The 17,183-nt window shown below is 35.0% G+C and overlaps 2 protein-coding genes across 4 annotated transcripts; both read right to left on the bottom strand.

Annotated features, from left to right (window-relative positions):
* Window positions 1-906: 906 nt before the first annotated feature.
* On the bottom strand, window positions 907-10,966 carry LOC111484573 (ubiquitin carboxyl-terminal hydrolase 8-like). Its single transcript, XM_023131218.1, has 13 exons — window positions 10,681-10,966; window positions 10,081-10,332; window positions 8,838-8,979; window positions 8,067-8,126; window positions 7,890-7,967; window positions 6,797-7,144; window positions 5,961-6,101; window positions 5,668-5,838; window positions 5,157-5,411; window positions 4,881-5,029; window positions 3,192-3,752; window positions 2,710-2,983; window positions 907-1,638 (listed from the first exon to the last, which is right to left on the bottom strand). Exons 1-13 carry the CDS (start codon window positions 10,764-10,766, stop codon window positions 1,525-1,527), a joined length of 2,631 nt encoding a protein of 876 aa, XP_022986986.1. The 5' UTR covers window positions 10,767-10,966; the 3' UTR covers window positions 907-1,524.
* Window positions 10,967-12,073: 1,107 nt separating this feature from the next.
* On the bottom strand, window positions 12,074-16,036 carry LOC111484575. Of its 3 annotated transcripts, none has more exons than XR_002718530.1 (5): window positions 15,754-16,036; window positions 14,877-15,129; window positions 13,821-14,068; window positions 13,404-13,730; window positions 12,074-12,443 (listed from the first exon to the last, which is right to left on the bottom strand). XR_002718530.1 is itself a non-coding variant. In XM_023131220.1 (4 exons), exons 2-4 carry the CDS (start codon window positions 15,115-15,117, stop codon window positions 13,470-13,472), a joined length of 750 nt encoding a protein of 249 aa, XP_022986988.1. In that variant the 5' UTR covers window positions 15,118-15,129; window positions 15,754-16,036; the 3' UTR covers window positions 13,070-13,469. The 3 variants fall into 3 exon arrangements, 1 of the variants encoding a protein (XP_022986988.1); XR_002718531.1 differs by lacking the exon at window positions 15,754-16,036 and adding an exon at window positions 15,561-15,728; XM_023131220.1 differs by lacking the exon at window positions 12,074-12,443 and having other exon boundaries at window positions 13,070-13,730.
* Window positions 16,037-17,183: the final 1,147 nt, after the last annotated feature.

The raw sequence follows: 17,183 nt of genomic DNA, 5'->3' as shown, positions 1-17,183 counted from the left end.
CAAGATTCTCATTATGCTTTTCTTGAGAATTTTTAATCAGGGTGAAGGATTAGTGATGAAAAACTGACCAGTCTCTGTAATATAACACAACACTTCGGTAACTTCTCTAATTTTACACCCAACTTTGAGAGGGAAAAAATCAAAGGAATTAGATTAATTTTGGGAATATTTTGAAATTAGTTTAAAGAATATTGTAATTGACGAATATAATTTTCTACTAAAAAGGAGAATTACCTTAGAGAACAACTACTAAATAAATAAATATAAATAAGCTTCTTTCAACGAGTAATTATTTAAAATTATTAAAAAAATTGGTGTATCAACAGTATATCTATGCTGATTAAAATTTATTTAGAACATAATATCTGAGAAATTGATATAATTAAAAATTTGTAATTTGAAGTAGGAGTGGTAGAGAGAAAGGGGCAATAGGTTACCTGCGCGCTGCAAGAAGGAAGAAAGAGTTGTCACATCCCACACGCCAAGAAAGGAAAGAAAAGAGCAGTGGTCCGAACTACTAAGCAATCAGCTGTCTTGGAAACTCCCAATCTCTTTCAATTTTTTTTTTTTTTCTTTTCTTTTCTTTTATGTGACATCTCAATCGCAATCTCAATCTCATCACCCAACGCATTCAATTATTCCACCTCCTCATTTCATCATCTTTTTACCAATTTCATTGCCCATCACTCTCATCTTTGACCTTCTGATATGTGTATTCTGTGGGGGATTTTGGATTCCTATATGTGTAGTGTTCTTAATGATTCTGATATGTATTCTGTGGCGAAAATCGATGCTCATTTCTGATGACAACATATTTCTCAACTAATAAACAGAAGAGAGTTGTGATGTTTTCTACTGACTAAAGCAGTAGAAAGACAGAAGCAACAACAAATGGAGAAGAAATCATTAGTTTCCAAGTCAAAAGTGCTACGCACACTTTTATCAATATTATCATGATGTACATTCATAATTTCGTACCTCGTTTGAAGCCAATTACCAGCCCAGTTTAAAATTAATACAATGGGTAAAAGAAAAAATGGATCAAAAGTTATCAATTAGTCACTACAGGTTAATGACAAAAGAATCAACACACCAACCATAGCCGCAATGAATTTCTCAGGAATTTCATGATAATAAAGAATTACTCAATATCCTAGCTCTCAGTAACCCTAAAAAATCTTCAAAAGAAAAGAGTTAGGCTTGTACCTTACGCTATTGTCCAAGACTCACAAGAAATTATATTGAAAGCCTCTCCTCTTTCAAAGATGTTAACGCCATTGAATGTAATTAGTATCCTAACATCTGTCAGTGTTCTCTTGCTTAAGCATGATGGAAACTGGCTTCTTCCGCATCGTCTTTAGGCTTGAAACTCCATTCAGGTTTCACCCATACTGAAAACTACATGTATGGTTAATCAAGGACAGAGAAAGACGAATGATGATCATGGTAAGAGCTAATTAGCATCAAATTTCCAGAAATTATCAAGACTTCCCTTCAATGAAACCTCAGTCAATTGTGAGTGTATCAAGCTACAACTCTTCGGTAGAAAAGAACGTAAGCAGCAGAAGATTTTATCTTATCCAGGCCAATTGGATAAACATGGCTATCATCGAAGTCATACCACTGGTCACCTCCTTGCTAAATCAGAAAAGAGGGGAAAACAGAGAAAACATCAATAGTTATAATCAACAATTAAAAATTTTGATGGTTGATATGAGTAAGTATTCATCTTGTAACCAGACAAGTGGTTAATAATAGGACTCTCACTGATGTGGACTTCAATTTAAAACAAATATAAATAAATAAAAAGACAACAAGAGGGAAGGGGCAAAAAAAAGAATGGTCTTGAGGGGGGAGACCGGGAAGAGGCTGAATAGATGCAGGAGGTAACGGGACCGGAAATCAGAAGGAAAAAAAAGGGATCAGGTCTTGAAATCAGAGTTCTTCAAATTTGAGGTAGATATAATTTTGTTCTCACATGCAAAGGCTACCATGAACAGAGATGATAATGTTAGTCTCTCTGTATGAAGTGAACTCACAGTTACGCTCTCAGATTGCATGCGGCCAAAGAATGTGCTCTGAGCCCACAAACTTTCAAGCATCAAAAGTATACTAATTGTAGTTCTTATGAGAGAGAGAGAGAAATAGAGGAGAATTGGGGAGTGTGTTTTTCCATTCAATCACTATGCACTATAAATTCAAATTTAGTTAACTCCATAAAAAAAGCAACTTACTCCACAAAGGTAGCAACCAACTCCAAAAATAGCAACTAATTAGAAATAGACTAGAAATAGAAATAGACTTAAAGCTTGAGTTTACTAACACCGAGTTAACTCAGTTAACTCAAAAGCACATTTCCAACCACAAATGATGACTTGGAAAAGAAAAGAGAAATTAGGACTCGGTTTGTCACTAGTACTTCAAGGTTCAATTGACTATATGGTCATTGTTGACGTATTAAACTGACTTGAGGCAGAAATTGTTGTTCTAATCATCAGCGGCATACTATTTCATATGCAGGCTAGGAAAAGTACTAGCAAACTAAGATTTATAATATCTGCTTCTTACATACAAGATGAACTGATGTAGTAGAACATATTTGATTAGTTGCTTGTTGATTTGTAGCTTTCAATTTACTGATATAGACAAAAGGTAGAAAACAGAAGAAATGTGAGGCATCTTGGGAAAAGAAAGAGTAACATCACTTACATGGACAAATGCTGTGTAATGGCCACCTCCCATGCTCCCATAGTGATTGCTGACTGCATAAAGCACATAGCGAGTACAAGAGTGACCATTCTTATAGGCAACGTGCATCGATAAATCCAGATCATCAATAGGAAAGTCAACGTATGTCTCTAGCTTGTTCTTCATGAACCGGCTATATGAGAACCTCTTCAAATGAATAACCAAAATCTCTGGTAATCTCCAAAGATCTAACTTTTTACTGGCTTGACAGTGTTTTTTGCAAGTAGGACAATACCTGAATAAAAACATGACGGTACATGATATCAGGAAATCAACAATAGGCAAATGTAACCATAAGGAAGATAGTTAAATTATGAAATGAAAGATTTTCAGATCATAATGTTTCAATTTCCAAATTCCAAACAACCAAATCAGAATTACAAAGTTCGTTATGCACATTCAATTTCTTTAATAAAAGGAAACAAAAATATAAATGAACTGACCACATGTCTTCGGGTCCAAGAGGCTCCTCCTGCAAAAAAGCTTCAAGGCACTTATACAGAGAAACAGATTCTAGAGGTCTCTTTGTAAGATAGCTGGATTTGAAAACCTCAGGTAAAGAGGTAAGAAGGCGAGTGCCATAACGCTCAATTTGCTTTTCTGGCCAGGACACAAGCACATATAGCCGCTTGCTCTTTTCCGACCCGACTACAAATTCACCAACTTGAATTTCAGAGCCCCGAACGAATCCCTTCTCGTCTGTAGTGTAAAATTGTAAATCAGCATCCGACGGAGAATTGTCTGCATCTTCACTTCTCAAGGGATCAATTGCACAAGCCGATCCGGAATTAATTCCATTCTCCACCTCCCTGGTTTTCTCAATTGCATCAACATCAGAGGTATGGTTTTCTTCCAAAGCATCTTGAGCAGGCACCTGGAAGGGACTGAGCAATTTTCTGTATATAGCTTGAATATCAGATCCATTAAAGGCACTAGGCAGCTTGGCCACGAGGGGTAATCCAAATGCCTTAAGCCTTGTAGTACGTTTCCCATTGATGTACTGCCTGACCAGAAAAGAAAAATTAGATCCAGGTAGGTGAGGCAAAACACGGAATATGGTTACTCGCATTCATTCATCTAATTAATCCTAGAAAGCCTAACCACGATCTGGCAGCTGTCAGTTTGTCACTAGTAAATTCATTGTTTTGTAACAAAATTATAATGAGCAATCCAAGAACTAGTTTCTCATATTGTTGAATGTTATCCAGTAAATCACGGTGCAAAATTACATTTTTTGGAGGCAAATTGCAAATGTAAATCCCAGAACATTTTAGTTATCATGATTGTATAATTTTCCAATCTACATTGAAGGGAAAAATTGAATAAACTTAATCGGCCATGGTAAATGTATCCAAGAGTTGAGTCACAGTGGAAACGTAGTTCTTANTGTTGGCCAGACCTAGTAAATACACTGCTGCACCAAAATTTAAATCTCAGAGACAATCCTCAACTTGGAATGTTATCAAATTAAGCTATTCTATTTCCCCAAAATTTTCTTCTCCATTCTAAGGAAGATAGCTAGCGTCACATCTATGTTCTATTTTGTAAATAGAAAAGCAATGTTGACTTGTAGCATGAAGCCAATTGGCTTACCTTACGTGATTAGTAAATGGGTTGCTATTAAGCTAGCTAATGGGAACAATGACAAGAATGTAAACAAGTCTAACGATTATACTTTTATTGAGCGACAACTAATATGAAATGCCGATATGACTGCTGAGGGACTTACGCTTCCTCCCATCTTTTTAATTAAGAGAGTTTTTTCCAACATCACCTATGCTACTAGCATCTCAACCAACCAAGAAAGTGACCATGTTAAAAAATAATGGTCAAATAAGAGTTAGACATTAATGAGTAAAAACTTAGAACCTCTACATCTTAATGGGAAATAGCAACATTTTTTTTATGTTAAATAATCCAATATGCATGTAACTTCAAACTTCTAAAGCTTTGCAATCAGTGTAATGAACTCTCAGCCTCCCCAATCTCCCCACCTATACTAAGTGAAAAAGATACCATCCCCTAGAGGCCAAAACTAGTTTACAATGAACTTCATAAATATAAATTTTAACTATCAGATATGAAATCACGTGAACACAAGATCCATCAGTTTAGAAATATAATGCACTTACTCCTCGATGCTTTGATGCATGAACACAGCCAAGGGCATTTGTTCATCATCTTTTGCTAAGCGATAGGCAACCAATCTGTCACCATCTCTTATCAAGGATAAAGAATCAGCTGGCTCCTCAAGATACCGTAATATGCGGTTGTTGTATACCTGCATAGAAATTCATGACTTCAGAGGTCACTAAGAATAAAGTAGTTCATGCTATATTATAAAGAAATTAATCCAAAAGCCATCACAATGCAGCCAATTGAAAAGTATTACAATCACAATGATATACCTCGGCAACCAATAAAGTCTCATCAGCTTTTAAAGAGCATGATATACTAAGTGCTTTTATTAGATCTTCCCATTTTCCGGACTTGGGAACTGTAATGGTATGTGGAGCTGGAGTACTACCATCAGTGCTCACAACTGTTAAAGTCATTGTTCGCGTTGTTGTTGAAGGAAGAGGCAGTGATAAATACATGAATGGATCAAAGGTAGTAGAAACCTTTTTGCAAATAGGACAAACTAATGTTGACTTAAATTGACCCTGCAAGGATGAAATCAAATGATGAAAGCCTTGAAGAGATATATTAAATTGGAAATGTCACTTGCCAAACTTAGACATGCGAATACAAAAAAAGTAGCATTCATAAACAAGTCTGATACCTCAATGAACGTAACTAATACTATGAAAAAGTAGATTTGATTTAGGCAAGAACATAAGACATTCATTAACATGCTATTACCAAGGTGAAACGCATGTGGTGCAGGTTATAAAGGAAAAATAAGGGAGGAAGGCATACTTGGCACACATCAACAATAATGGAGTCATTGCGAGCCAAATGGTTTTGCCAATATTCATCTGCTACTTCATTATCGGGTCGTCCATCTCCATCCTTGACTTCTACATAAGGCTTCTTTTTCACACGATTGAGATCTTCATGGAGCCCATCCAACAAAAAAGAAAGGAGCTCCTGTAAAAAAAAATATTGAATCAGACTACAAGACAATTGATGAAATCCTGTACCCAGAACCCTCATCCCTCAGAGGAAGGAATCTAAAACCCTGCTTTTGATAGAAAAGAAACTTCACTGACTTGAGAATCATGTTGATTAAAGCCACTGAATTGAGGAGCAAATCTAGCAAGCTTAGACTTGAACGTTCTGGGTGCCACAGGACTTGCGCCAGGCGCCCATAATTTCCTCAACATATCTCCAAATGCCAAAGCAATTTCTCCCTGAAAAGTTACTGCTTGTTACGGACTTAAAGGGGAGAAAATGAGCAGATTCTTGAAAACTGAGAAATGTTCTATATAAACATTTCTTTTTGGTAGATTTTTTTTAAAAAAAAACAAGAAACAAAACTTTTCATTGATAAAATGAAAAGAGACTGGTGCTGAAAAGATACAAACACTACAAGGGAGTCAATCAAAAGAGTAAGTGAAAGCAGTACATAAAGAGAATTACAATGAAAAAAGATGGAATTCTGGCCAAGACATTAAACTTGTAAAGAGATATCAACAAAAGACTTAGAAAGAAAACAGCATGAACAAGTCTAGAGTCAAGCCAAAGAAAAGTGATACATCTGAGGGAGAAGCTTGATATGGAAGATCCTTCAATTTTTTTTTTTAACCATAAGTTAGAATGAAAAGCCGAATATCTTAAAAAATAAAAGCACCAAAGGAGTTGGAAGATTTCCTTGAAGAAAGATTTCAGACTAGCGGATTCAAAAAAAAAAAAAAAAAGAAGAAGAAGAAGAAGCACCAAGGGGGAAGATTGTTATTAAAGATTTTGAAGATCCTCTCCAACCAAATATTTAATCTGCTCTTAGCATGCTTAGGTTGCAGCATTGATAATTGAATAAAATTTTAAAAAGAAAGAGAATCACCGAGATAAATGGATCCATGAAGAATTAAAATCATAGAAAGCATACATTCATGCCCAATGGGTTGTCATGATTTATTTCTCTACCATAGTCACCGAGAAAGTAGTCAACAAGTTTCGGAGTGTGCACTAAGCATTGCAGAGCACTGTTCATGAAACAGGTGTTGCCAAGATTTTGCAAGCCCGTCAATCCTAAAGAACCAGCTTCACGAGAGCTTCCAGAAAAAACTGAAGAATTTACACGGAAGCAGCTAGCACTCCCATTTCCGGAAACACCATTCATCATAAGTGAAGAACCACATGAATTTCCAAGAATAGAATTTGCCAATTCATCCTTTTTCCCTTCTTTGCACTTTATGAAATCTGACAACCCATAAACTTGTAATTCAAGTAGAAGCTGTGCCCAAAATAAAAACAAGAAACAGCCTTCAGAAAGAAACCTTTTTATTGCCATCAAGTCGATTACTATCTATAATCACAAAGCAAGCTTATGAAAATTTCACTTCATATAATTAGGGACTGGGAGTGGGGACGGAAGAACACTCAAAAAATTATTTCTAACAATTATATTTTCTAATTTTATTTAACTAATGAAAAAAGGCCACTTTTGATCACATCTAAAGTACGCCAATGTCAGATAAGTTGCAAGTAATTACTTGCTTAATAGAGTACGTCTCCTTGTAAAAGACAGTAAAAAGATGCCTGCATCTCATTATAATACTATGAAAAATCTCAATAGTTCTCTTCTAAATTCTATTGCCGTGCCCTAATTAAGAAACCCCGTGGAATAAATGCAACAAATCAATAACGCTAGCCTCCTAGGGAACCACTCATACCTTTCTTCGATTTCATTGTTAATTGTTTTCTTTGAAACTAACCTTGCTACTCTATGCGCACTTCACTTACAAAGAAGTTTCATCAATAAACAGTGGAAGTTCACTCTCTTATAGACATGGTATATGAAATAAAAATAAAATTCTTAAACATCTCATAATTCATGGAAGCTTAGAAAATAAAGTAGATATTACACTACATTTTCAGAAAAGTATTCGTGTATTGAAAATATTATAGCAATCCAAGCATGATCTGACTGTTAATGACTCTAAGTCAAACCAGTAAAGAAGAAATTGTTAAAGACTAACCTCTTGGTCTGACTGTCGTTGCTTGTTACTGTTACTAAAAAAGGATATTGTTTCACCCGAAAAGTCCCAGATTCGCAACTGCATACAGCGTATCATAAGATATACAATTTGATCGTAAATATTTCCTTTTGGTGCTAGAGAAAGAAAGTGACATTAAAAGAGAAGAAAGATTGTTACCAACTCTGACTCGACATTGAAGATTTTGCATGCTCTTCTAAATAATTCGACTACATTATCCTGCCAATATAGAAAAAAATATACTAAGAATTAACTAGCATACATTGGGTGATAGTAATTTTTTTTAAGAAAATAAGACTTAAGTGAAAAGTCCAAGAGAGAAACTAAGTTGAAAACAGAGTTTTCTCCCCTCCGAATTTCATACTCTCTTTATTTCCAATCACATTGCAACTCAGAGTTTCACTTTAAAAGCTGCACTGGAACTACGTGATGAATAAGATGGTCCTTACCAAACAAACAGTACACGCTGGGATGGTAAAAACAAAAGATAAATGGACATTTCTTTTATAGGCTTAAGACAAGGGGATAGAGAAATCAATAGGAGGGTATTCATTTGAACCAAATTCTGTATTTTTCCCAACGGAAAGCCAAGCAAAAGAGTAACGGCAACTAGAGAAAGGGGGGATTCTATACCAACTTTCTTGTCTCAACGATGGGTGATGTACTATGTAAATTGACTAATACATAAAAAATAAAAAAAGGTAAATGGCCGGAAGTAATCTCCATCAAGAAAAATAATTTTTACTTCCCATTTGCCTTTTGCCTAAAAAGCTACTAGGATTTAAATTGAAGACCTCAAAATATTTGAGATCGGAGTTCGTCTTTTAACTGCTAATTCAACAAATAGTTGTAAATGCTAAAGGGTCCGCAAACTATCAATGAAGTCATAGAATCTAAGATTAATAAAATTTGATATGGTAATGAAGCGACCTTTTTGCTTATTCTCACTCCCAAAATATTTGCCTCCCGTTGGATAGAAAGCCTTAGCTGCAAAGGATAAACATCTGCTATATTATTTTCTGCAGCGGAAAAGCTACCACCATTCCTCGTTGAAGACTTGGAATCACTATGCCTACAACACAAACCGCAAGGAATCCTTAAATGGTCTTGCATGATGAAATTCAGCCGTAACGAAAGCATCGGCACATGAAAAAAATTCATGGTTGCAAGGAAGAGCACATCACTTTTTACTAACATGATTAACTAACAGGAGGTGCCTAGAATTAATTAGCTGACTAGTAAAAGTAAATAAGTACAAAATATTTTAGGGGAAGAAAAGAAAAAAGAAAAAGAAAAGGAAAACCCATGTAGACAGAAAGTTTACAGGAATCTATTAATAGTTCAAAATATATTCGGCAAAGACAGGAACCTATAGTGTTACTAGAAGTGATCATCGAAGCTTTCTTTTTTTCTTATGGGAAACAGTTTCATAAATGTATGAAATCGCCGTTGTTCAAGACAATGGAAGTTCAAGAAAGCTTTTTCCTTTCAGAAAACTAAATTACCTATTCTTCAATACAGAACTCAGTTCCAAAACTGGAGACATGTTGCAATTTAATTAGATTAACTTAAAATTTATAGCATTCCAAGAAGTGCTAGTGATGCGTGCAAATTAAATAGTGACATTTCAAAACTAAACTCGGATCCATGTTCGTCCAAGCTAAACTAAAATGCTACGGGCCCATGTTACTTCCTTTTCTGACCAAGTGACTATCAAACTCCAAGCAGGTTTAAGCAGAATGGTAATCGGGAATAGATGCTAACACAGTTATATGGGATAGTGGAGCTAATGGATCACAGACATCTTCAGAAGCCCTTTTAGAGAACAGAATCAGTAAAAATATCATATTTTTGTATATGCCTGGAGGCATATAAATTGAGCACCTTTAAATTGAACTAGAAGCGATTGCATTGGAGTTGTTTCATAGCATACAATATGCATACAGCAGGAATCCAGTACGAAGAGACGATAACATATTACAATCACAATAATACAATTTTATTTTTCTTTCCGAGATTCACTGGAATTATTAATTTTGATGATTGAATAACCAATCAAGTATCTGCTATTCTAGATATGCAATGGAATCAACTCAATTTCCTATCAGAAATAATCCAATTATTGAATATACGCCATACAGCTGGATGAAATAAGTCGTGGCATAGCACTCACCATTTAAGTGCCTGCACCCACATTTCTCCGGAGACCAACGCGTAGTCCCTCCCTGAAATGCCTACTTCACCATTTTCACTATTTTGCGAAGAATCCTCTTCTCTTCTTAGATTAAACACAAGATCCGAGCTGAAAATACTGTTGATGATCTTCATTGGTCCGGCATATGATGAACCTGGCGATGCCAGGAAGGGAAGTCCTCTCTTCCCACCGGCATCGCCAGTTACAGAATCGTGCGCGTCCTTCCACCACCTGAATAATTCAAATCGTAAATTCCCTTAGACACACTGCGCTCGCATTTTGACATCTCTCCACTGCGAAGCACCCTCACAACAGTTCAAAAGAGTAAAAAAGCTGCTTCATCTAAGCTACAAGGCATAACATAAAAGGTCGAAATGCACTCAGTATCCAACTTCTTTCACCATCACAAAGCACATTTCGGTTTTCTTTTATCCAAACTAACCGCGCAAAATTTCTCAACTAAACGCATGGATTAGTCGATCAAATTTGCCTAATTCAAGTTTCCAATAAAGCTGTAATTCAGATTCGTAAATGCTATACCAAAAAGCACGAAATCCAAGTATCCAACAATGAATCTACCTGTATGGAACGAAGTAAACTCGCTGATCGTTATCCGAGTCGAGATGCAAAGTGGATGTAGAGAGATCTTCGGATACACCGCCCATAGCAGAGAAAGTAAGACGGTGAAGAGAAGAGTTCAGAAATCACTGATGGAAAAGTAGATCATTGCAGAGAGATATACACACAGACAGCTCGAGAAAAAATGGCGGATTGAAGAGAAACAAGTGGAGCTTTTGTGTGAAGAGGATTGGAGGAGGGAAAAATAAAATTTTATATATTTCTTCTTCAAGAAATGCAAATTGCAATCCTGTGGTGCCAAATTATGAGATTATATATATATAATTTTTTAAAAAAATTTATTTCTGCAAAATCAAATGCGGTAAATTCTCCGCGGATAAATTTTACCTTCTTTGTTTTTTTTAATAATTCACTTTTTTACGGCTTCCTTTTCAGAGATTTATAAAAGGAAATAAATCCCAAAATTAATTTTTTACATTTTGATATTCGTGTTTAAGATAATTTTGGTGCAGATTTTTCTTCCTTTCCTTTTTTTACCTCTTCCTTACCGCCTATCCGAATGGTAAAAAATTAATAAATGTATAATTTAATGTGAGTTTTAAAAACTGCCTTTGCGGAATATAATCCGAAATTGCTTAGAAGTCCGTTCACTGGAATTATTAATTATTCTTTAATTTTATACGAGGAAAACTCGTATATTTTTATTTTTATTTTTGTTCACTAACTTTTATGGTCTCTTCAAAAGTTCCTGCAGAGCAGAGCCCCATTGTGAGAGTGGACTGTATTGGCTATGAAATCTAGCAAATAATATAAATATATTAAAATTACTTTTTCAATTCTATTTGGATTTTACCATTTTTTTTCCCTTGTCATTTTTCATTAATTACTAAATTTTTTTAAAAAAATCTTTTTTTCCTTTTTCATTTTCTGTCTCTCATCTTTCTTTCCTAGTAAATACTGTCTTGCTTCATAGTTTTAAAATTCGTGACGTCAATTGCATAGTCAACTGCATAGTTCTAAACTTTGTTGTATATCATCAACCTCATAGTTTTAAAATGGTTCTACTAGGGAGAGGTCTGATTCTTTTAGAAGAATTGAATTTAGTACCCTCTTTACCCAAGTCAGGTAAATTTTGATTTTAAATATGGAGAAAAATTACATTGAAAAGACAAACCTAACACAAAAATATACAATATCTACCTTATGTAACACATTGGAATTATTTAGCTACCATGTTTACTGAAGAATAACGGTAAATGGACTAGAACTATTGGAAAATATTCAAATATTCAAATACCTAAAAGAGCCAACTATATCAAAGTAATTAAAGAGCGTTGGAATTGAGTCGTGTGTACTAAACGGCAGTGAAGTGTAAATGGTGATGGTAAAAGAGTAAGCAATCCTTAAACCCCAATAACTTTATTTGGGAATGAAGGTAGGATTCGATTTGGCTTCAAGGAAACCAAACCAAACCCAGGCGAAAGAGAAAGGGAATGGCATCCAATTCTAACAGAATCACTCACAAAGTGAAATATTAAAGCGAAGAACAACATGATTTCTTTTCCCCAGCAAGTAAAAGTGTGTATGCTGTGAATATTGGGCAGGCAGTTTCAGAGGTGAGGCCCTAACAGATATCATTGATAATAATAACACAAAAGAAGAGAGACAGAAAAGTGAGACCACCGTATTGCAATAGCTGGTCAAGATCTGGAGGCAATGGATATGTGCTCACATGCCACGTGATGTTGCCATTGGAACCTAACCTAAAGTAACCATCAAAGAATTTTTATAAGAAAACAAAGCATTATACATTGAATAAATGCTTTCCTGAAAAGAAACTCACGTATATATGCATATTCTTTTCACCATCTTTATACTTCTGGTCACAATACGAGTATAAATGTATTAACTACTGGATTGTACAATACTCAAGTTGCTAAGCTGGTAGCAAGGGCAAAAGTACGAGTGTTCTAATCGCTTATGGATAACATGATTTTTTGTTTAAATGAAGATTAAAGATCATCTATGAGATCTTACATCGGTTGGAGAGGGAAACAAATCAATCTTTATAATAGTGTGGAAACCTCTTCCTAGCAAACGTGCTTTAAAAACTTTGAGGGAAAGCCCAAAGATAACAACAATATATGCTAACCGTGTGGGCTTAGGCTGTTACATATCACATAAAAAAAAATACCTCATTTATAAACGAGTACATTGAATATAGTCTCAAATGAGGATTAGAAGACAACTTTATATTAAATAATAAGTTTAATCAGTTCTACCGCAAGATTATATATATATATACTTAACAGTTGGAGTCCGCAAATCAAGAGAGTGTGAACCAGTGAGGAAAGGAAACCATGCAAATTCACATAAAGAAAACTTTTATGTAAAGCATTAAAGAAGAAGCTTTTATATAAAGTGGCAACGTAATTCCGATACAAGCTCATCAATCAGATCATGGTAAGCCACTATCTCCAACTCCAAAGCTCCTAAAAATTCGAGGATCCTACAACTTAAACATTGATCTGTTCAGGTCGGCAAGAACTGGGATCCAGAGATACCATAGATCATGAGCTCTATAGAGAAAAAGGGTGTGCAACATAAAAGTGCATGACTTTAGGGTGAAAAAACAGCTTAGAGGTTTGTTAAGGAAGACTAATCGGACAATATAAAAATGCGTAATTTTATACTGAAAATTAAGCAAGTTTGATTAGTAGTACCGTGAGCCAGTGTCATAAACTCGAATCCAAATTAGAATTCCGCGCAGAATTCCCAAGAAACCGAGTTCATTCTCTGTAGGAATTGAAATGTTCAGATTCATAATTTTGATGTGCTCGTCCAGAAGCAGCTACGGTTGTAACTCCACTATTGCCACGAGGATTACCTGGGCCAATGCCCCCATTTGGGTAATGGTCCCTTATTCCCTTCTGATACTGATGGTGTCGTGCACTCGATTCCCTTCGTAGCAGCTCATCACGACGACCAGCATGTTGAGCTCGAAGTGCTGCTAATTGCTCCTCGTACTGAGAATTGATAGCGATAATTCTCTGAAGATATGCATCAAAATGAAGTATGTTCGGTAAAGATGATGTGAAAAACGAGAATGCAAGTACTGAAATAGGAATGTGCAAATATACCTCTCTATGTCGAGCATTTTCCTCATCCTCAACATCATTTTGTTCCTTGGAAAAGTTAATGATGTCATCAATGAATTTCTGCTCGAGACCGTCAAAATTCTGTGGCAGCAGGCCATCTCCAAACCTACTTTCCATGTTTTTCCCATGGGATTGAAATCTGAGATCGCTGTTGCTTCCTTTCTCAAGAACGAATTTTGGATTTGGTCTCTGACCTTGAAAGTATGATCTTCTGAGATCACCCCCTTGACCTATGTTTAAACAAGCATATTTCTCAGTGCAGAAATTCTGAAAACTTCGTTTAACAAGAGAAGGCAGAAATTCTTTGCATGGGAGAAGTATATAAACATCTTAAAGGGAAAATATACAAGGGAAAAGGTAAAAAATAAATAGAATAACAATGAATAGAAATTCTCTCTATCAATAAACAATTAACAGCTTGATACTATGAGGAATATCATATCACCCAACCATTATGAAATGGATGCTGTTTTGGCATCAATTAATCGCTTTATTCTTGATAACCACATCTGTGGATACCTAGCTAATTCAACTATCATCTGACCTTGATAGCTTTTGAATGGGGAATGATGAATCTAAAAGAATTAATAGTTCGATTTCTTTTTCGTTAACGGTCTGACTAATCATCTTATATCCAAGAACTATATCATGTGAAAGTAAACTTTGTAAGAGTGTAAATGCCATAAGGCAATTATAGTCATGTTGTTAATTTCTCTTTTCAGTTTCCCAAGGAAAATACTAAATGTAGCTTTGGGAGCACAGGTGAGAATTTCAGATCATATAACCAAGTAGACTCGAACCCACAAAAGAATCAAATGAGTCAACCCAAACATAGCTCAACTGTGTCATCGACCAAGAGGTTATTGGTAGAATCAAAGAGGTTGAAATTGATATCAATAAACAAGTACCTGATATGGTTTATTTTACATGGTCTATGAAAGGGATATTGTAATGTACAAGAGAATAGAACACTTCATAAGAAAACAGGTGCAAGCAACAATAAGTGATGGATGCAATACACAGACTATTAATGCTTGCCTTCATTGAACATGTGAGAGGCCATAGAATTTGGCATCTTCGACTCATCTCTTTCCCGTCTCCATTGATCCTCATTTTTTGAAGCTATATATGAATTCTCTCTCTCTGGAGTGAAGGCTTCCAGCCGTCCTTCAAAAGGATCAGGGTGGCTTTGTTCAATCCTTTGACTGGGAACTTGATGCATTTGAGAAACTGAATATGAGCCAAGTCCTGAATCAGAATATTGCCTCTGCTGTCTCATTGTTACGGCCACCTGTAAAAACCACCAAATTTTAAAGAAGCTCGTATCAACCAAAATTTGAAATCCAACCATTCCCAAGTTGAAGTGACATTTTCAAGATCATATCAATCAAAATTTGAAAACAAACCATTCCCAATCCCAACACCAACACCCCATCCCCTCTCTACAACAAACATATTTAGGTCCTACTGTGCCTTCAAGCACTCTCTAATGCGTGGCAGCTCGTATAGAACATTGTTCCTTTTGCAACCTGCCACGAAACCCAAGTATTCGGGAACAGCCTTCTCAAACTCAGATAATTTAAACCAAACCAAAGTAACTAACAGACCAAAATTTTAAGTATTCTTGAAACTGAAGTGGCCGTGACGCCATATCCAGATACTTCTAGCTCACTCTCTGAAGATTATACACACCAACTCTTGCACTAACGCCAGTTTTAATACCTTAACAGATAAAAAATAACTATGGAAAAACGTGAAATCATTGACTAAGAGGCAGCAGACGAGCAACTACGAGCCAAATCATCGCTCTAGACCGATAGCATCTCATGTAGAACGACACATAACAGTAGTATTGCAGGTATAGCAAGAGTTTCGATCAAACGCAGAAAATTTCAAGAACAAAATATCTTTGTACCTTATATGATTTTTTCTCTGTAATGATAAAGTTATCCTCTCCAGATTGAAATCGAAGCCCGCAACGTCTCGAGGAAATGAGATGCTAGATGAGGACGATCCAGTTCGGGTCATGGCAGATCCGCACGCCCCGTAACTGTGACCCGCTACACAAACCCCGTAGCGCTTGATCAGTTGATCTCTCTACTCCAACAAAAATTCTAGCAAGTCCTTCATTTCATAATTATGTCTTTAATTTCTATAGATAGCTTTAAAATCTTGACCATATTTCTTCGTACCATTATGATGTTCATTGTTATATCATCTTTTCCTCTCTTATACTCCTAATCCGTTTTGTGCTCCTCTGTTATGTTCTTTATTTCCTTTTTTCTCATATTTATATATATATTTTGAGCTATCTCCATTTGCTCTCATACATTTACGATATTGCTTTCACGTGACACTGAAATAAATGAACTTAGCTTGTTCGTGTACAACCCTCTTCAAATAGGCTAGCTACCTTGATTTATGACTTAAATATAGACTTTTGTCCTATTATTTTATTGTAAAACTCGGCTACTATCATAGATCTCCTCCTTCGAGTAGTATAGAACGAAGAATTTTGGAGCTAATTTAACTCGGCACAACCTCACGATATATTTAATCCTAGCAAAAGTAATTTATACATTTATTACAAAATATAATTGTTGTCAATAAATTTAATAATGATCATTTTAAAGTTAAATTTTTCTTAATAAAATAAATATAAGAAAAAACGAGCGGAGTGTGGAGTGTTCGTAACAAATCAACAAAATTAAATTGATTATTCTTTACCTTCGTCAATTAAATAAGACACGTGCAAAAAAATAGGTATTAAAATGAAATAAATAATTGAGAAATTATAGAGAAATGTGTATTATTTGATAATTACAGCACATCATATTGAATAAAAAATGATAATTATTGATAAAAATAAAAGGTATTATTGTATTTAATGATATATGCATAACAGAGGAGAGAAGAAGCTTAGGGAGTTTGCGTAAAATGATTTAGAAAAGGTTGTGTATTAAGGAAAATTATTAATTTTTGAAGCAGTTGCATACTAGCTTTAATTTATGTATTTTGAATTTTGATTTATATATTTTATAAAATAAATAGAGGAAAATAAACTAAAATAAATAAATAAATAAATACACGGAACCAATATACATCACAATAAAAAAAAAAGTTACTGAGAAAAGTAAATTTTAACGAGATATTGACCATAGAAGTGAATATATTTTATTTTTTTTTATTTTTTTATTTTTTTATTTTTTTTGTTGGTTGGAAAAGACATAAAGAAAAGGTTTATTCCAATTTACTTTAAAATAAAAAATAAAAAGCAATGGAAATGACCACCAAATAAAGTTACGGTAACGATAACTTTTGGAGCGGTAAATTCAACTTACAAAC

Source organism: Cucurbita maxima, unplaced genomic scaffold (assembly GCF_002738345.1).
Source record: "Cucurbita maxima cultivar Rimu unplaced genomic scaffold, Cmax_1.0 Cma_Scf00009, whole genome shotgun sequence".
Lineage (NCBI taxonomy): Eukaryota > Viridiplantae > Streptophyta > Magnoliopsida > Cucurbitales > Cucurbitaceae > Cucurbita > Cucurbita maxima.
Note: the sequence above shows the minus strand (reverse complement) of the source record. Positions and strands in the feature narration are given on the sequence as shown.